The 21,562-nt window shown below is 42.3% G+C and overlaps 1 protein-coding gene across 2 annotated transcripts in view; it reads left to right on the top strand.

Moving 5' to 3' along the window:
* Nucleotides 1–21,562, top strand: part of ANAPC5 (anaphase promoting complex subunit 5) — a 47,732-nt gene that overhangs the window by 3,085 nt on the left and 23,085 nt on the right. For both annotated transcript variants that reach the window (XM_088449180.1, XM_088449181.1), the window contains exons 2-10: nt 536–615; nt 725–834; nt 2,102–2,324; nt 3,657–3,723; nt 4,292–4,393; nt 7,178–7,368; nt 7,508–7,589; nt 13,805–13,897; nt 14,499–14,680. In XM_088449180.1, coding sequence (XP_088305306.1) covers nt 536–615; nt 725–834; nt 2,102–2,324; nt 3,657–3,723; nt 4,292–4,393; nt 7,178–7,368; nt 7,508–7,589; nt 13,805–13,897; nt 14,499–14,680 — 1,130 coding nt within the window. The remainder of the gene's footprint in view (nt 1–535; nt 616–724; nt 835–2,101; nt 2,325–3,656; nt 3,724–4,291; nt 4,394–7,177; nt 7,369–7,507; nt 7,590–13,804; nt 13,898–14,498; nt 14,681–21,562) is intronic.

Here is a 21,562-nt window from a genome sequence, read left to right on the forward strand (position 1 = left end):
GCTTTAGGCATCCCCTTTTGTTACAGAAACTTTGATTTCAGTATTCACATTTTTATAGTCTTAACCTTGGTGATTAGTGCTACTGCCATCTGTTTGTTTTGTTTTACTAAGGCAACAACAGAATCAAGTTTTTCTATTGGTAACCCCTTTTCTACACATTTTCCACTTTCTTACCTCTAACTGTAGAACAGTTCATTAATGTCCCCATTGTTTTCCCACATGTTGCCTTATTGCTTTGTTGCCTTTTGGAATATATGATCACTGCCTGCACTTAAAAAAAATCTTTTTGCGAAGTAGCAAATATTAAAATAATGCATCTGTGTCTTAATAAGTTTATTGTTTGCATCCTGGTATTAAATAATCTCCTATGCATATTGGCTCCTATAAGGTAGGCAATTCTCTAACCTAATAGATATTGACTATTGCAGGGTCTCTTGTTCAGGTTTTAGTTGTATATGAGACAATACACCAGGCAAAGTGCACCAATAAGCTCCTGTACATGGCTTGTAATAACGATCCTTGTCTCTCATAATAGGGTCCCGATATGTTACTTTCAAAATTGATCAAGATTGTTGAAGAATGCTGTCCAAATGTGGCAAGCTCATTGCAGATCCGGTACGTTACCATAAAGTGACATTCAAATTACGGTTCACTGTGGAAATGTGTGCAGTTATTACCTTGTGGTTGATATAAATAGGGTTTATGAGTAATATTTTGTTTTCAGGATAAAGCTGATGGCTGAAGGAGAGTTAAAAGACATGGAGCAGTTCTTTGATGATCTTTCTGATTCATTCTCGGGGACAGAGCCTGATGTGCACAAAACAAGTGTTGTTGGTAGGTGCAGAAGGACGGTGCTGGAAATTTTCTGCTAAATACATTTTATAGCCACTAATGCCATAATAACATTTTTAACACATTAGAAAAGAAAATATAGGATTCTGCAGTTCTTTGGATGCATTTGATTTGTTAAAATGAAACAAAAGCTTTTCCCTTGGGAATGGCATTTAGAATTGAATAATGGGGTAGTTGTAGCTTATAGCTCAAAACATGATCTAGAACATTTAGTATCGTGACCAATTCTAATGCTGAAACTACACCACTGTTCTCGATAACTTCATTACAAATGCTTTTATGCAGTGAACAACTATGATAAGTATTAACATTTTCTGAAATAACTCCTTATCTATTGAGAAGAAATTGCTGTTCTGTCTGCAATCGTCTGTTGAGAAATTGGGAGATGTAAAGAAGGTCAGTTATTCACTCTACACAACAGCTGTATCCATGGAAACTCCATGTGCTTGCTCTGACTATTTCCATGGTTACATATGTTGCTTAGGAAGAGTAGTTTATATATATATATATATATATATATATATATATATATATATATATATATAATGTGTGTGTGTGTGTGTGTTTATTTTTATATTATTTTGGGCAGACATTCTATCAAGTAAGAGCATTTTCCTGTAGCTTGTAGCAGTTAGTATAAGGGCTTTTTATTAAGCAACTTCATTTTTCAGTGGAGTTTTGCCCTTTAGTTAAAGAGCAGCTTTCATCTACGCACAGTTGCTACAATTGGACTTTATACTCTTAAAATTGCACAAAAATGACCAATAAAACATCATATTCACCCTGATCCCATTGTATGTCGGTACAATGTTTCTGTTGTATTTAGACTTTTTTGAAGTGAGAATTGAAGAGAGGCTGTTGATTGCTCCATGTTTTTTTTTTTTTTTTTTTTTTTTTTAATTTAAGCTTCGTTACATGCTTGTCATGCTGCTTATTGATAGCAGCTCAGGTTTTAAATATTAAAAGGTACCTTCATATTTGATTTACTTTTACAGAATTTTTTGTCAAAATAAGTATAGTGTATTTTCCACAGTTAGTAAATTATACTTAAAAATAAAGTTCCATAACAGATCTGATGACTGATGGATTTAAAAAAAAAAAAGTGTAGAGCGGGTTCTAATTGTGCTCGAAGTCAAAAAAATAAATACATTTTTAAAAAAAAATAAAACTTCTGTATAACGATCAGTAGAGAGAACACACTCTATGCTGTTTTGGCTCAAAGTGTACGTAATTGTATATTTCATTTTAGGACTGTTTCTTCGTCACATGATCTTGGCCTACAACAAACTTTCCTTCAGCCAGGTGTACAAATTGTATACCTCCCTGCAGAATTACTTCCAGAGCAATAAGGGCAAGACTGCTTCAAAGACAGAAAATGAGGAGGCAGAGATGGAACTCACTAATACTGAAGAGGAAGATGATGATGAAGAAGAAAGAAAGATGGAGAAAGAAGATCTTGATTTCCCTATTGTGTAATTTGATTGAGACTTATTTGATTTATGAAGCCTTATCAAACATCATTCTATGGGCAGCATTCAATTGTTTTAGCGCGCCCGATCTCCTGTCTAAAGTGACAGGAGATTGTGGGGCGCTATTCAATTTATGCCGATTATCGCGCCTATAGAGATCTGGTTAAGCCGCGACCAAATTGCTGGGCGCGATTGTGAAAAGTGCCATTTGGGCGCCCAAACGGGTCACTTTTCGCCCTGGGGGTGCAAGCTGAAATGGTGATTCGGCTGCTGATCGCGCCCGACGGGAGCAACAAGTGCATAGTTCCGTAGGGCGTGAAGGGTAGTAGAAACAATTGAATACCGTCCTATTTAGTTAGTGGTGGTTTACAGATCAGTTTGGCTTTTTAAATGCAGTTAACTCATAAGCACACTTCAATCTAGGCATATGAATGCAGTTTTCTTTAATGTCAATCTTAAATTGTTCATTCTTGGCTATGGGATTTCTGCTTAATAGGAGCTTCCATTGGTGAAACAAAGCTTTCTTTGAGTTAAATCTTCTCGTTATTGCACACACACACCTTGGTGGTCTGACTGATGTCAAGACGTGTGCTGTAAGAGGCAGAGGAAACTGAAGGGATGCACTATAAAAGTGCAAACATCACCAATATCCTACTACTTTGGGACAACTCCTTTCATTCTGCTAAATCACTGCTTGTTTTGGCCTAATTTACAACTTTAAATTCTCATGAGGGTTTAGGGACATTGGACTGTCTTGGTTGCAAGTGTATGTCTTAATGTTTGCTCTGCATTTAACATCACGCACCTAGGAATACACCTATCTCCTACAGTGCTACTGGTAGGTGCAAATTACGTCTTACTAACACAATAGGAGAATACCCAATCTCCACCAGCTCAGAACTGAGGAGAAAAGCGTATAGTGGAAATGGCTGGTGTCCCTCTGTACAGCATGGAAAGCCCCTAAAAATTAGCATCCCTTTATCTGATTTCAGTAATTTAATTTCACAAATTTGAAATCTCATTTTCACTTTCCATCTGCCCCTGCATGTTTTATTCTTCCTAAATGCCACCACTTTGCTCTATAAAGCTCTGCTGCCTGCAGTAAGCTGTGATGTGCATGTTCAAACCTTATTCAGCACTTTGGCTCTTCTGGTTTTGTAAATTCTTTCCAGGGAGTGAAAGCATTTCTAATACACTGGACTCCGATCACTGTAACTACTGGGTAATGGCTGATGACTGTTTTCTATTGTATTACATAAACTGTAAATTTAATTAGAATTAGTTTTCTTTTTTCCTTTTGCAGTAAAGTTGTAAAATGTTCTTTTGGTATTCCAGAGAGGAAGACTTGGCGTGCAATGGACCTTTGTCCCAAAAACAGGCTGAATATTTCCTGGCCCAGCAGGTACTTCTGTTCCAAAAGAAAATGTGACATTTGGATAAAGTAACTAAACTGTCACAGTGCAAAGGAGAGAAAAGTAGTTTTCCTTTTTGCAGGGCAAATTGTTGAAGGCCTCATGGCAACAAAATGTTAATATTTTTTTGTTGAAGTTTATTTAATGACGCCATTTTTTCTTGTCTAAATTTGTCTTGATCCTTCACTTTGTATATCTATGAATGACAGTTGTTAGAGTGCCACCACAAATGTTTATAGTTAGTTATTATTTGTTTTACGTTTATTGTCTGTTACTTTAACACGTTTCTAACAAGCTGAATCAGCTGCTGTTTAGTTCCATATGAAACAAGCATCAGCACAATGGAGGAAGTGTGGAATAATTATTGTACAGTTTATTCTGTCCTATATGTGTGCACTGGAATTGTTTTAGAACTTTTAACATATAATCCTGCTTCAAGCACCATGTATTATGGGTGAAGGTTGCTAATTGGATATTAGTTACTGTTTATTACTAAAATAATTGCACAAGGCTTCTGTTACTTAGGTGCTCTCACAATCAGTATATTGTGTTTTCCAGGCCTCGTTACTAAAGAATGATGAAAGTAAAGCTCTATCTCCTGTCTTGTTGCAAAAAGAGTTGAACAATTTATTGAAGTTTAATCCAGATTTTGCGGAAGCTGTAAGTCTTTCAGTCACATTTGTTGCATTTCATTCACTAGAAAACTGCCAATGACACTGGAAGGAAGCAAAGTTATTATTAAAATGATAGAATATACAATCATAATTTCGGATCCAAACCACAAGAACAAATGAAAAAAATTTCATAGCACTACTTTCCAAATATCAATCTAAATGTGTATTGTTATTATGATCTGTGATTGTGTTAATACACCTTTATTTACAAATTAATTAAATGCATATGTAACCATTTTCCTCCTACACTTCCACCGGCCGCAAATCTGCGTAGTCCCTTTTCTTCGTCTCCTACAGTAGGAGGGTACGCTGCGCATGTCCGAGAACGGACAGACCATCTATGAACATTATATAGCTCATGTACAAGTACCAGTTATTTATATTGTATCCATCCAATAGAAAATTAGTAACCGCACCATAAAAAGTCAGACTCAACCATTGTTATACATTCTTAAATATGTTGCTAAAATAGAGTTAATAAATGCAAGTGTGAATTATAATCGTAATACATCTCATAGGAGAAAAAGAGTAAAACACTTGTTTGAAATCTGAGAAGAAAAACCACCTTTGTCAGTAATGTATCAATTAATGCAATGGATCTCCCGCATTTAGTCGCGAGAACCGGCATTCTGCGACTTAACAGTGCACTGAATTGAATAGCTCCAGGAGCTCCCTCCCGGGGCTATTCAACATTACATTGATTTGAATCACTTCCAATGTCACACAATCCCTAAAAATAAGGGCCACTCTTAAATTACACGTTTCGAGGCTGACTCCAGTAGAAATTGGCAGTCTGCCAAAAACCTGTGAGAAGCTACAAAAGTATCCTTTTATAGTCTGGGCAAACTTGACACATACACTGGTAAGCCAGCAGAGTGATACAGAAGTGAGTTCTGGTCACTGGGAAGATCCATAGGGATTGCTTGAGAGATAGATAGGTGGATAGATAGATATAATACACAGTCGAGTCACATTATTATGACCACCTCCTACATTTGACATCGGCAGTGCGTAGCCTATGAAGTACGTCACGTGCCATGTGCTGGCTTGGCGAGTATATAAGGTATGCGATAGGCCGTCTGCACAGATATCACTCGTTGCTGTCATGGGTAAAAAGGGCGAATTATCCGAGTTGCAGAAAGAGATGATTATTGGCTTTCGGGCTAAGGGTCGCAGTATTTCTGAAACAGTGCAGTTTGTGAACCTATGCTTGCTGCTGTGGTGAAGGTGTATTGTGACTGGACAAATGGCACCATTGCGAATAACCGACGTGGAAACTGCGCAGCGCCACGTGCCATTGATGTGATAGGTCTACGTCTGCTACCTAGGTGCGCGAGTGCCGACTGACACCCTACAGTGGAGAGCTCACCGTCAAAATGAGCCGGGGGCGCCTCTAGACATGTGTCTAAAACGACAGTTCATCGAATCCTGCAATCATTGCTAGAAGAACACAAGCTGGTTCTAGCATAAAAGAACACTTTTATGGTCTGGGGAATGTTTTCATGGCATTCTCTGGGCCCACTCATCCATGTGGAAGGCACCCTCGACCTATTTGGTGATGAATCCATCCTTGCAGAGCATGTACACCCATACATGCTGATTGTTTTCCCTGAGGCAGATGGGATCTTCCAGCAAGACAATGCGATATGTCACACGACAATGCGATATGTCACACACGGCTAGAAATGTCCGACAGTGGTGGGACGAGTACAACCAAGATTTCTAAGTACTTCCCTAGCCCCCTAATTCCCCGGACTTTAACCCATTTGAGCATCTGTGGGACCATCTTGATCATTGTTTTCGCTCTATGGATACTCCAACATGCACCCTCCAGCAGCTGTGGGATGCGCTGCAGTCAGCATGGCTCCAGATATGTGTGCCAACCTACCAGCACCTTTTATTGAGTCATTCCCAGCCCGTCTATCTTCTGTTCGTGCTGCACAGAGTGGTTACTCTGGCTATTAGCTGGTGGTCATAATAATGTGACTCGTGTGTGTGTGTGTGTGTGTGTGTGTGTGTGTGTGTATATACATATGTATGTATATGGGTGTGTGAAAGCATGTCTGTCCGACTATTTGTCCTTTTATGCCAGACCAGAGTTTTGGCACTAACTCCACCAAATTTGGCATGGTGGTGTAATTTGACCAGGATTAGGTTTTTGCCTAGTGTTGTAGAGAATAGCATATAGTCTGTTTGTACTAAGGGCCCGATTCATGGATCGCAACAGCGTACGCAGTTGGCCGGTTGTTGTGTACTGCACATGTGTACGAAGGCTACACCGCGATCGCACAGAGCATGGTAAGCCATCGCAGACTGAGTGACAGGTAGTTAGCGTTTGGGGGTGGTGATGGGGGAGTGGTTGGGGAAATCCAGAAATGCCTGTCCGTTTAAATGCCGTTGCATGGGCGTGCCTAAATCAGCCACTGCGTTAGCATACACAGCTTGAGTGCTTACTGCGTGCAACAAGGTTAGCAATTTCTAAGTAAGTTCAGGGCTGCTGAATTGTGCATGAGGGGGCGATGCTACTCGATGTTTCTGATGTATACGCAGAACTGCACGGTATTACCGATGTGGGAGGCAAAGGACGTCTCTATGCTGGCAGTGCAACGTCATTGCGATAGCATTCATTAGCATATTTTCGCAGCAGATATGTGTGCGATTATGGAGCTGTGATCGCAAAAGCGATCCGTGATGAATCAGACCTTAAGTGCTGTGAAAACACTTTATTTCTGTATTTTGTCAAAGTCTGTTTGTGTGTTTTTTCTTTCAGCATTATTTAAGCTATTTAAACAGTCTGCGTGTCCAGGATGTGTTCAGCTCAACGCATAGCCTACTGCATTACTTTGACCGCTTGATCCTCACCGGAGCAGAGAGTAAAAGTAATGGGGATGAAGGTTATGGTCGGAGCCTGCGATATGCTGCTCTCAACCTGGCTGCACTTCATTGCCGTTTTGGACACTAGTATGTGTTTTCATTCAGGTTTGGGCATCGAAAGTTCATACAAGCTTAAAGTATTCAAAACTCCCAACAATAGCAGTTTTGCTTCCATTTTGTTACTTTGCTGCAATGTTTATAATAATGTCTATAATTCTTCCCCTAGTCATCAAGCAGAATTGGCCCTGCAGGAAGCCATAAGAATAGCACAAGAATCAAGTGACCATGTTTGTCTGCAGCACTGCCTGGTATGTTAATAGAAATATTTTTTGTTGCTGTTAAGCTTTTATATTCTGTTTACTATTGTTACAATTATTTGACCGGAGTATGTCCAGTTGAAGGCAAAATGTATTTTTTTATTTTTTTTCGTGCAGCCGCGAGGTTTTCCATATTCAATTGGCCGCAAGAAATTCAGGCGCACTAATTAACGCTGCTTTTTTCTCACATGTCAGGAGCATGTGCAAAGTCAGGGAAAAATGTGTTCAGAAACCCTGGGACACCCCCTCTAATGACTAATTAGGCAATTGGAAGTTTTCAGTGAGCTTAATTGAGCCAATAATTATATATCATTATTGGGGTGAAATTCTGCAAAGTGCAAAATAATGGGCTAAAAGATATGGGCCAGGTATATGGTGTCGCTGTATGGATGGAACAGGTGTTTTTAAACATTGCTGGTGGGAATTTTTTTCGTTTTGTTTTTTATTAAGTGGTCTCAGATTACCCTCAAAATCAACTTTTTTTGTGTGTGTTTTGTTTTGTTATTAAATGAGAGAAGTTTTCTCTTTTTACCTTTTTTTTTAAATTATGTTATTTATTTTTTTAATGCACAAATCAGCCAATTTAAGCATTTTTAAAGCTCAAAATATTTTTCTTTGGGACAATCAACACCTATACTGATACCCAATATATTTTTTTTTCTTTCTGGTGTCCAGGCTGATTTTTCACCTTTTTAAATAATAAAAAAAATTGTCAACAATTTTGTTAATTGTTTTTTTAACTGGATATGGCCTGTAATATGTGAGTCTCAATGAAACTATTGTAAAACCATTTGTTTTGATCATATTTGCCATTACTACATATCTCATTGTACTATGCCCAGTATCCCACACCTGTCTATAACTTTAAAGTCATGGTGTTGAATTATCTGACACATTGAATCATCATTCTTTCTCAATAAATTTGGAGCAACACAATCTAGTGTGCTGTAGCTGTGTGCTCCAGTTTCTTCCCAGTGCCCAAAGAATATACTTGGTTGTGTTTAGAAAATTTAGACTATGAGGGGTAAATTTACTAAAGTGAGATTTTTAGAAGTGAGTTTTAAAAGTGATGCTGCCATAGCAACCAATCAGATTCTAGCTATTATCTTCTAGAAGATGCTAGTCAAATGTTAAGTCGAATCTGATTGGTTGCTATGGGCAACATCACTTTTAAAACTCACTTCTAAAAACTCTCACTTTAGTAAATTTACCCCTAAGATTAATTTTGGCAGAGACTTTGTAATATGCAGGTACTATATAAAAGATATGATCTAACACCTGAGACTTGTTTGAGCAGGGGGTGGGTTGGTGATCTGAGGTAGCAGAACCCCTGGGTACTTTCTATCAACTACTACCAGCGCTCACTGTGGCTGCAACTTAATTAGACTCCAGCTTTTTCCCCTCCTTAAGTAAGGAAGCCTGTTTAGTTCTGGGAATGTTATGGGGCAGCTGATTTCCTTTTGGACATCTTCTATCAAGCAACCTATTTCACTTTCATTTCATAACTTATATACCCATTGTTGGCTGTTCAGCCTCTGTGTGCCTTACTCCCTCTGCCATTGCAAATCCTTACTTACAATGGCTGCAGAGTTGTCCAGGTATCTGCTTGTCTGTTCTGCATCTCTGACACTGTCTCTGATCTGCAAAACGAAACTACCCATGGATTTGAATGAAATAGAGACCTGCTGGTAGGATAAACAGCGACCACTATGTGGCGCACTCATACCAATGAGACCACACCATTTATTTCATGTGTTGGAACCTTTTGCGTCTTTTTTTCCTCTGTGCTATACTGGACTGCTCGTTGACTATATACAACACTATTTGCAGCTATCCCTATAAACAGTGGGCCTGCTTTCATTCTGGCATGTACCTGCTGCCTGTGCTGGAACCTTGGTGTTTTCTAGTACATTTCATTGTTAAATGATAGCTCACCTGCTCCCCCAGGTCAGCTATATCTCATCCTCCATCAGGTGCCAAGAACAAGTTATCATTTCACTACAGCTCATACCCATTGTTTTACTGAACCTGTGACCCATCTATTTTTGACATTGGTTTGCATGTTATCTGTCACTGTGTCCAATCCAAATTGGTAACTGGCAACCCTGTGCCTCCAGCACATCAGCCCAGGATAGGCACTGGAAATGCAGATTCTATGTAAGTGGCTTCCCGCTGCTCCTGGAGATGAGAGGTTTAGATGCCACCCAATACCTGGGTGACAAGACTGTAGATTCTGGCCTAATCCTGAACAGAATAATAATTTAGGGCCGAATTCAGAGGTGTACGCAAAGCTGATATTTGCAGATCTGAGCTATTTTTTTTTATACTGTGTATGGGTAGCACTGCTCATGCGCCAAGTTAGATTAACAGCGACGATCGTAGTGAGGACTTATATGCTGTGTGATTGACAGGGAGCGTTTGTGGGAGGTAATGGCGGTGGCGTGGCAAATGCAGGTGTGTCAAGATCATTTGGGGGAGTGTCTTAGTCTGCGAATGCGTAGGCAGTGGTAAAGGCTTTCGTGGTTTACTTACGATGGACATTCTGAGCGGCCATAGGGTTGATCAAAAGATCGATGGTGCGTTTTTGTACACAATCTGTGGATATGAGACTGCACTAGTGGGCGTCTCAGTACAAATTCCTGCAGCTTCGTCATTATGGCACAACTGTTGCTTACAGAATTGCAGCCGCAATGGGATTTGCGTGCACCTCTGAATCTTAGGGGTATATTTACTAAAGTGCGGGTTTTTAGAAGTGGAGATGTTGCCCATAGCAACCAATCAAATTCTACTTAACATTTATTTAGCACCGTCTAAGAGATAATAGCTTGATTCTGATTGGTTGCTATGGGCAACATTTCCACTTCTAAAAACCCACACTTTATGTAAATATACCGCTTAGTCTCTGCTCCACATACCCTGTGGCTTAAGACTTAGATTTTGCATTTGCCTCCTAAGAAGCTTTTGGAGTACTTACCTTTTTTGGACAAGGTTTTGTAGCCCAGAATTTGATAAAATATTTTGACAGGTGGGAAGAGTTCCTTCCTGCTGGTCAGTCTCCCAAAAGCAATGGGGTTGCTCATGTTCTTTCCTTTTGGGCTGCCAGAAAGAAAAGACTCCGGTCTTCAAGTGCCAGGTCTCCAACTACTGTGGTGTGTAGTTTAGAACACAGGCTTTGGGTGCTAAGACACTAGCAACCAACCAAACAAACGGCCTGCATTACGGGTAGTCTATTCACCTTGGGAATGCTGTGGTATGAGACCATCTGCATCTTTACAGGGAAGGGTATGGGGGATTACAGATTGATCATATATGATTGATCCCCTCAGAGTTCCATCCGGACATTTTTATCACAACCACTCTTTTTGCAATCAGGAAAAGTGTTAGGTGTAGCAAAAGAACATTTACAGTGTGCTTGTCCCAGGTGTGCTTATGCCAGTTCCAGTAGAGCAAAGGGGATGGGGTTTCACACCTATTTTTGGTTCAAAGAACAAACTTCTCCTTTCTTCCCACTATGAGAATCAAGTCCCTCAATGCATTAGTTAAGGTGGGGCTGCCAACAGTAGGCCCTGGTACTGGGGTGGTGTGGCAAACTGAAATCTGAGGGAGCATGGCTACCCCTGTTACAGACAATGTTGTTGTAGTGCTTTGCAGTGGAACACGCAGAGGGTTTTTTTTGTTGTTTTTTTTATGACTGTCCTGGGCCTCTCCATATTCACATTGGTTTCTCTTTTAGGGGCTTGGACGACTACCTGAACATGGGTCTCCTCTTCTCTTTTTTTTTTTTTTTTTGTTTGCCCTATGAAGCTGGTTGTTTGTGACAACTGGTGCCCGTCTGCAGTCCTGGGGACAGTCTTCCTTCATGGTCAGTAATCCGGATCATGATCATGGTACCTAACGGATGCAAATATTCCTATAAATATGGATCTGGGGAGTTTTCTCTTGCAGGTCAACTTTTCTTGTTCATGAATATATGACTGTTCTTCAGACTAAGTGGTTTATTTACAAAGCGTCGGGTTCCAAAACCCGGCGCTTACGATTGTGTTTATGTCCGAAATTTACTAGCTTTTACTAGCCATATCCCCCAAAATCGTCTTTTCAGTGAAAGGTTGCTTCCAAATTTCTTCTCACTCAGGACTAGATATTAGTGGTTTTGGGTAATCATTTCCAGGACTCCTTTTTCTTCTTTACACTGAAGAGAGTTCTTAATTACATTGGCTGTATGTCTGGGGTCGTTGCTCTGCTGCAGAATAAATTTGGAGCCAATCAGACTCCTCCCTGATGGTATTGCATGATGGATACGTACCTGACTGTATTTGTCAGCATTGAGGACACCATTAATCCTGACCAAATCCCCAACTCCATTTGCTGAAATGCAGCCCCAAACTTGCAAGGAACCTCCACCATGCTTCACTTTTGCCTGCAGACACTCATTATTGTACCGCTCTCCAGCCCTTCGACGAACAAACTGCCTTCTGTTCCAGCCAAAAATTTAAATTTTTGATTAATCAGTCCAGAACACCTGCTGCCATTTTTCTGCACCCTATTTCCCATGTGTTTTCGTTCATAGTTGAGTTGCTTGGCCTTGTTTCCACGGCGAATGTATGGCTTTTTGGCTGCAGTTCTTCCATGAAGATCACTTCTGGCCAGACTTCTCCAAACAGTAGATCAGTGTTGGCTAACCTTGACACTCCAGCTGTTATGGAACTACATAACCCAGCATGCACTGCTACAGTTTTGCTATTAGGGCATGCTAAAACTGTGGCAGGGCATGCTGGGATATATAGTTCCACAACAGCTGGAGTGTCAAGGTTAGCCAACACTGCAGTAGATGGATGTACCTGGGTCCCACTGGTTTCTGCCAGTTCTGAGCTGATGGTACTGCTGGAAATCTGTTTTCAAAGGGAACTAGGCATGATGTGTCTTTCATGTTATGCACTAAGTTTCCTTGGCCGACCACTGCGTCTACAGTCCTCAACTTTGTCCGTTTCTTTGTGCTTCTTCAAAAGAGCTTGAACAGCCCAACTTGAAACCCCATTCTGCTTTGAAATCTTTGCCAGGGAGAGACCTTGCTGATGCAGTATAACTACCTTATGTCTTGTTGCTGTGCTCAGGCTTGCCATGTGTGTGACCTGTGATATAAAACTGTGGCCCTCATTCAGAGCTGGACGCTCTGACAGAGCGCTCATTCTGAATCAGGGCCGTCCCTCCTTCATTTTGGAGCGGCCTCCGGGCCGCTCGCATAGCTCTGGGTGGCCACCCACAGCTATAGCGAGCGGCCAAAATGATGGTCGCAATGGTCAAGACCATCGCGACCATCGGGCTTGCGACGAGACCCTGCGGTAGGGTCTCGCTGCCGCAAGCCCAGGAGTGCTTTTGGCTCTATCAGAGCCAAAAGCACTCCCACTGACATCACTAGTGATGTCAGTGGGGCCGTACCCAGACGGTAGGCGTTCCCATGGGAACGCCTCCGTCTGGGCAGCCACGCCCCTGGCACGCCCACCGAAGGGGGCGTGCTGTCAATCACCATCGACAGCACACCCCCTTTGGTGCGAGACCCTTAACGATGGCTTGGCCATCGTTATTCGGGTCTCGCGCATGCGCACGACGGAGCCGCCTCCGTCGTGCGCACTTGGGCACCATCGACCCGCTTGCCAGCGCTCGCAAGCGGGTTTGAATCAGGCCCTGTCTTCCACAACCTCACCTTTTGTAGCAGAGTTTGGCTGTTTCTCACCCAGTTTTAAGCCTCCTACACAGCTGTTTCTGTCTCCGTTAATAACTCTGTTGCAAAAGGTGATCATGATCATCATGATCACCTTTTGGTATGATTGGTCAATCATACACCTGACTATAATCCTACAAAATCCCTGACTTTGTGCAAGTGTACCTAAAAGAATTGATGCTGTTTTAAAGGTCACACCAAATATTGATTTGATTTAGATTTCTCTTCTGTTCATTCACTTTGCAATTTGTTAACTGATAAAAATAAACTATTAGCACTTCCATTTTTTAAATAATTTTTTGTAGCATTTTTTCCACACCTGCCTAAAACTTTTGCACAGTATTGTATATCTATCTGTATCATTTAGTGCTTGTGCAGGTGAGTGACCTTGTGTAACCGAAAACTCTTAGTATGCGCCCATACTTGGGAAAATGTTTTACATCTAAAATGTCTCTATCTGTCATACCTTGTATATATATTTCCTCAGAGTTGGCTGTACATACTGAAGAACAGGAAAGGTGAGGATAACAGCGTCTTATTAGAGCACTCCATAAAGAAGGCTGTACACTTTGGGCTACCTGTAAGTGGTTGGATATTTAGATAAGTGCTGCTAGTAAAAAGAAAATGTGTAACATTTAGTTTAGATTTTCATCTAACTGTTCAGTAAATTATATAGCGTTAGTAAATTGCTGAGCTAAGTCTTATTTAAATGTGCAGTTGTGATCACAATAGCCTTCAGAAGTGTTCAGATGTTTCCTTGGACTTACCAAAACACGTCTTTAATTTACATTGATAGAATGTTTCAAACAAATGCCCCATTCACATTAAAGCTGCTCTTTTTTCAATACAGTTTTAATTTATTTCTGTGAAATCATTGTTGTCTTATTTTCCCTGTCCACATCCCCTGAAGTGAATGTAGAAAAGTTTGTAAGCTTTAAAACCATGGTACGCTTGTATGTTGCGTAAACGCAGCATGTAATATGAGCTGCGAGAAGTCTAAACAGATTACATAATGCTAGAAACCCTTTAGTTACCGGTGTATGATGTTGTTGGGGCTTTTATCTAAATTGTCCCTTTTCCTTTTTCCTGTTCACTGTAAACTAGTGTGTCTTGTTTTCCTATATGTATACACTACTTGGACTCAATATATACTCATAAAAGTAATACTCTGTCCCCGCTAGTACCTGGCCTCCCTGGGCATTCAGTCCTTGGTTCAGCAAAGGTCTTTCGCAGGCAAGACTGCAGATAAACTGATGGATGCACTGAAAGACTCTGACCTCCTTCACTGGAAGCACAGCTTATCTGAGCTAATTGACATCAGCACGGCCCAAAAGACGGCAATATGGAGACTGTACGGACAGAGGTATAACCCTGTTGTGTTTTTAAAAGATATTGGACCATATTCAATTGCAGACGAAAAGCTGTTCTCGGCGGAAAGTTTTCGCCGATTACGTAATTTTGACTGTCGGAAACTTTCCGCCCAATTCATTTGCAATTACTTTTCGCCTAAGTGGGAAGTCAATGCATTCAGATAGGCTTAACAGATTTGCCTCTGTATGGAGGCGGAAAAAAGTGCAGTTTTGGGGTGCAAAGTTGCGGGAACCCTCGTGTAGTGTTAGGACAGTCCCCCAAAGGTAAACTGCGTCAAAAGTAAAAAAAAAACCCATTAGAACTCCCAAAAAAGTACATTTTGGTTTTGGGGGTGAAAAAGAGCAAAGTTGAGGGACAAACTTAAAAACTAGCTAAATAGACTCCAGGGGGGTCCCCAAGTATGCCCCAGATGTTTTTACTTTGCAGGTGTTTGCAGCAGGTGGATTTTCCCTGATTTTTAAAACTTCACTTTAAAAACTTTTAAATATGCTAGCCCCCATTTTCAGGTACCCCAAATTTCCTGGGACTAGTTATTTTGAAGAAAAAAGAATGCTAAATGCTATTCTTCACCCCATATGCAAATACACTAAATAGCACCTATTGAGACCATTTAAGTACCCCAAATACCTTCAGCAGGGCTAATCGGGGGTATCCATAGTGATCCCCCATGTCAGTGCATCTTTTGGGGGGTGTCGTGTTGAATTCCCCAAATCTGACAGGAATTTTTGCCGAACTAAGTTTCGCCGGGGCACCTTCTCTCGTCCTTTGCAATTGAATAGGGCGAATATCCAGAGGCAAAACTAGCGATGACGGCGGAAAGTCCGGCATGCGAAAAGTCCGGGACCTTTCGCCGGCAATTGACTACGGGCCATTGTCTCAAAGGATTTGAATGCCTTTAACTTTAGTGACTGGACTATTGTTCTAGTTTAATGACTTTATAACTTAATGACCACTTTTTTAATATGTCTGTTAAACCAGCATAATATAGTAGAGTTAGGAAATGCTTTCAATTACATGATTAATATATCGAACATACGTGTATATTACATTGTAGTGTGTAGACTGTTATTATACCCGTTACCTGGCTGTTACAGGATACCCTGGTTCCAATTATGTGGTCAAGAACTGTCATTCTCACTTGCTCATTCTCACTTGCTGGTCAGACAGACAGTGGGTGTCTTCTGCAGTCCCTCTTTTCTGACTGCTCTGGTGGGTATTCCTGGCAAGGTTATAATGCTGGAGTCAACACAAGAAAGCCAGGGGATAGATTACAGAGTTTCCCATTATCAGTAACTCACAGGAACACAGTAGATATAGGCATCTCACAGGAACAAAGCCAGATCTTTTTTTTTTTATAGTAATGATGTTTATTTGCTCAGCTTTATACGTACTGGCAGGTGTATAACTGTTATAATTTTTTGGAAACACTTTCTGCCCATTGCTACTATGCTATTTACACCTTTTGGCAGCTGGTTATCACACCTCCTGCCTGTTTAACCAGTCCCAACAGATCCTATAATCTAGCACAAGGATCAGTTGGGCTCATGATATTTATTTAATGTTGTACAGGCAAATGATTTCTCTCCCTTGTCCATTAACTGTTAGGGTTCAGGGGTGCCTAGCTCCCTCCCCTCCTACATCTACAGAATCTAGGTGGGATCATTTTAGGTTTATTTTTCTCACTCAAACTGATTTACAGTACTTTGTGCCCGGGATGTAGTGCCATCACTAAGCTGAATTTGGCTCCTGGGATACCCCAATGGGCAGAGCACCATAGGCATTCAGTGTAACACTTTTGATAATACCAGCAGGGCACTGTTGCTGCTACTCTATGATCCTCACATTGGGAATGAACTAGCCCATATATTGCCAGCCTCTTCTCACACTCTCAATCATGGAAAGTCCAAAGCTACTAGAAGCCCCCCGACACTCCACACCACCACCTCTAGGCCACCGATCTGCCATTCTCTTTTCGGACTGGAGCAAGGTGCCATCCATTACCAAAGTAGTAGCCATCTGCTACAGGCACCCTCTGGCATCACAGTGCTCCATTTAACACGAACGAGGTCCAGAGCAATGGTGTAATATCTTTAGATTCCTCCTGTATCATTTATTCCATCATGGCTAAGTCTACTTGTACAGTTTGTTTGTGGCATTATGTCATGTGCAATGAGGGCGTTAACATTGTCTGTTCATGTCGTGGAATTGACACAAAGTGACATTATATTTGTGTTGCAGATATTGACACTGGGTCTATTTACTAAGCCTTGGATGGAGATAAAGTCCCAGCCAATCAGCTCCTAACTGTCATTTTTCAAACACAGCCTGTTACATGGCAGTTAGGGGCTGGTTGGCTGTGACATTGGGCCGTATTCAATTGCCGGCGAAAAGCCGAGATCTCGCTGGTGACGTCATTTCGCCAGGCGAGAACTTTTCCCCATATTCAATTCCAAAGACTTTTCGCCTGTGCGTCTTGTAACCAGCGGGAAAAAGACCGTCCTACAAAGGTAAACTGCGTCAAAAAAAAGTTGCAAAAATACTTTAGAACACCCCAAAAAAGTACTTTCCTTTTGGGTGTGTAAAAAACCAAAGTTGGGGGACAGTATGAAAAACTAGCGAAATTGACTCCAGGGGGTCCCCCAAGTATGCCCAAGCATTTTTTTTTTTATTACAGGTGCATGCTGAAGATGTGGTGTTTTTTAAAAACGCACTTTAGCGATATTTTTATTTTTATTTTTTTTCCCCCAATCAATAAATTTTTATTGAAAATATACAAAAAGGTAGGGGGTACAGAAAGAAGAAAAGGGGATGCAAGGGGTAAATAAAAATAAAAAAATGCGGAGGTAAAGTAACAGGACATCCAGAGATGCCAAACAAATAATACATAACAGATAAATGAATTAAGCATCTGAGTCTCCCGAAGGGAATTCTTTCAAATTACAAGGGGTGGCCGGGTTTTGTGGGGTAGGTCGTGCAGAGGGTTCACATTTACCATCAGTAACATAAATATGCCATGGATACCACTTCACAATAGGAGAAGATGAAGCCATAGAATAAACAGCGTCTCTGGTCTCCATTCTGAAATGGAATTGGGTTTTTGTAATAACTTTGGCAAATGGAGGAGGGGAAGGGGACTTCCAGTGTTGGGCAATGGTAGCTCTAGCAGATATTAAAATGTGACCAAGGGGGGGCGTGGCTTGGTGGCCTAAGATGGTGGGTGCTTTTCATAGAGCTCCACACCCAGCATCTCCAAGTGGATTCCCCTGCTAATCTTGGGGGACAAAATCACCAACTTCTACCGCCCAGAGCCCCGCTGAGGACACAGGGGTCCTATTGAGTGCATTTGTGGGACCCCCTCACGGCGTCTCATCCCGCTACCCCACACCAGAGGCCTGCCGTAGGAGCCTCCCGACGCCATTACCCCTCGCACTACGGCCTCCTCACCTGATTTGGAGCGGCATCTGTGTCCGGATGTGCGTCGCCGGCGAGGTGAGTGGCCTTCCTGCTCGCGGCCACGGCTGGACGCCGCGGGACCTCACAGCCGCGTCTCCATCCTCCCTCCTCACTGAGTGCTGCAGTTGGCGCCTGACGCCTTCGCGCCCTGCGCTCTGGAGCTCCCGCTGCTGCTCCTGGCTGGGTCCGGCTGAGTAGCGGTGGTTAGCGGGCGTATTATCTCCACCTCTTGCCCCCTTGCAGATCCTCCCAGCGGCGCTCATACTGGTGGCCCGGGCTTCCTGCTCCCTGCTGTTCCAGCTGCATACCTCCTCCTAGAAGCTCTGCAACCCTCCCCTGGGGATAGTCATACCAGACCAGGACTGCCTCTACTAAGGTCTGTATTGCAAAGCTAAATTGGAGACCACTCTTTCTACACATATATATATTTTATAACTATTGCAAGAAGCAGCTTTCCACCTGGTCTCTCATAGTAATATTATCTGCCTTGCAGAATATTTCCAGATGGTTCTCTTGTGCTGAAGCCCCACCTAGTGGCCACTGTCTACAATTGCATCCCATCTGCAGCTATCAAATATGCTGTAGAGCTAATCAGATCCGCTATATAATGGGATAATTCCAACTATACGACCTCCAGGTGTGCTCTGCTGACAAGAAGTTACAACCGCTCCCGACCTTCTCCCTACGTGTTCCTATACCCTATGTCCCTCTCCGTCAATATGCCTAGAAATAAAAAATCGGGCTGTCAAGGCCTTGTGTCCTATTTTAAAGCAAACCAGGTCAATGACTCTCAAAGACCTCCCTCTACCCCGTCTCTAGGTGGTGCTTCTGATGTCGAATCGGAGGCAGATGACCTAGCGGCCCCATCTACCAAAGCAGATATTGCTGCAATTCTCACTGAGATGCGTAGTTTTCATCAAACAATTCATGACTGACATAGGTTCCCGTGTGGATGCTCTTGAGAGGAAACAAGAAGAGATTATTAGTTTCCAACAGATGTCTGAACAAGATAATATCCAACTGACTTGGGACTTTGTGTTGCTCACTGACAAACAGGAGGACCTTGATAACAGGGGGCGAAGAAATAACATCAGGATTCGTAATATCCCTGAGTCCGTGGAGCCTGCCCACCTCAAAAATGATCTCCTACGGCTCTTCCGCTCCCTTGCCCCTTCCATTCCGGATGATATGCTCCTCCTCGACAGAGCTCACCGGGCCCTCCTACCTCACTCCCAAACATCTGAGTCGCCGAGAGACGTAATTCTCAGTTTCCACTATTTTAAGGCGAAAGATCAGGTTTGCTCCCAGGCCAGACGTTCCCCAGATATTGCCTTTGAAGTGCCAAGCTGTTAATCTTTCAGGATCTCTCACCTTATCGATGTGACATGAAGGACATTACCAGAATACTACGTGACCACAGCGTCCGCTATCGCTGGGGCTTCCCCTTCAGTCTGCAGGTTCGATCAGGAGACAAATTTCTCACTGCAAGGTCTCCAGATGAAGCCCTACGTCTACTCTCTCAATTACACCTCCCTCTCCCTGGTCCTCCCACCACAAATGTTCCTCCTAAGAGCGATATGAGGCCCTCACCCTCAAAGGTCCCCGGACCCCCGACGAAGGATGTGATGCCCCTACCTCAACGAGCCCCGAAGAATACTTGGCATACAGTTAGCGATAGTCCTAATCCTTCCGCATTGACCTGACTTATCTACCGCTCCCTCTCTGCTATCTAATACTTTTCCCTACTTGGGAACTAAGTCCTTTTATTGGACTCTAAAATTCATCACGTCTCAAGAATTCATATTACTGATGCAGTTCTCAGGTTATATTTCTAGTTTTGCAATATTTTATTTCGCTATATTCTAGAAATAATGTTTTTTATTTCAGTTACCATGTCCTCCTGTGTAAACCACTATATTCGCTGCTCTCTTATGGAGTCAGTTATCCCCTTAACGTGTTACTTCAAATATCCCCCATAGCCTTATCCCAATAATTTTTGTGGGTTCTGGGGCAATACATACTGTAGATCGGAGGTATACTATTCTGCCTCTGATGTCCCTACGGGACATCAAATTTTATTATCTGCCGTGTATATTTTTCTAGAATTTCTCATAAAAGTTCTATGCTGTCAAACTTGTATATTTTGATGACGGACAATTTTTTTGACCTATCCTGGCTAATTCCCTTCCATATAGTATTTAAATTATAAATGTGGCTCCTAGGAATACTTATTGTTTCTACTTCAGGGTCCATAGGGTATCCGTCGAAGGGGACAACCTACAGAGGCCAAATAAAAATGGTGTGGTCGATAAGGCAAAAATGGAGTACAATAGAAATAATAAAGCTCTATAACAGTAAGTACAACAATAAAGCATTCTGCCTATTTGCAGCAACAACATAAAATAAACATAGCAGTAGACAAAAATATGAGATATGGTAAGAACTTACCCTTGTTATCTCTATTTCTACGAAGTCCATAGGGTTCCACAGGATACCTTGGGGTATAGGTGTGACGTCAGTCGCTGGGCACCATAGATTTAAGCTTTTCAGCCTCCCAAGATGCACTAGGGTCCCCCTCCTATACCCCGCCCCCGAGCCAAGGCACCTCAGTTAGTTATCAAGCCATTGGCCGGAGGAGGAGAAGGAAGAGAGAAAAAAGATCTGGACACATACAAGAATCACATTCTCACCAGAGGGAGACGGAAAACCGGTGACCAGAGCAAAGCCCATCTGCAGCACAGGTGCGACAGGGCGGGAGTCCTGTGGAACCCTATGGACTTCGTAGAAATAGAGATAACAAGGGTAAGTTCTTACCATATCTCATATTTTCTACTTCAGGGTCCATAGGGTATCCACAGCATACCTTGGGGATGTCCCAAAGCAGTATCCTTTAAGGGTGGGGACGCTCCTGTGCAGAAAGGAGAATCCGCCGCCCGAAGGAAGCATCCTGAGAGGTAAAGGTGTCAAACCTGTAATACCTCACGAAAGTATGGACAGAGGACCACGTAGCAGCCTTGCAGATCTGAACTGCCGAGGCACCACGTCGAGCTGCCCACGAAGGACCCACAGACCTAGTGGAATGAGCCTTCAGAGAAGGAGGAACTGGTAGGCCTTCATGAAGATAAGCTTCAGAAATAGCCATACGGATCCAGGCTGCCAAAGTTTGCTTTGAAGCAGGCCAACCCTTTTTACGGAAGCCATAGAGGACAAACAAAGTGTCCGACTTCCTAAACGAAGAAGTGCGGTCAACATAAGTCCTTAAGGCCCGCACAACATCCAAAGAGGCCTCACCCACGGAAAGACCCAGTGAGTTAAAGGCCGGAACAACGATTTCCTCGTTAACATGAAACTGGGAAACAACTTTGGGAAGAAACTCGGGCCGAGTGCGGAGCACTGCCCTGTTCCCATGAAAAACCAAGAA

The sequence above is a fragment of the Taudactylus pleione genome, unplaced genomic scaffold (genome assembly GCF_031769625.1).
Source record: "Taudactylus pleione unplaced genomic scaffold, aTauple2 ptg000479l, whole genome shotgun sequence".
NCBI lineage: Eukaryota > Metazoa > Chordata > Amphibia > Anura > Myobatrachidae > Taudactylus > Taudactylus pleione.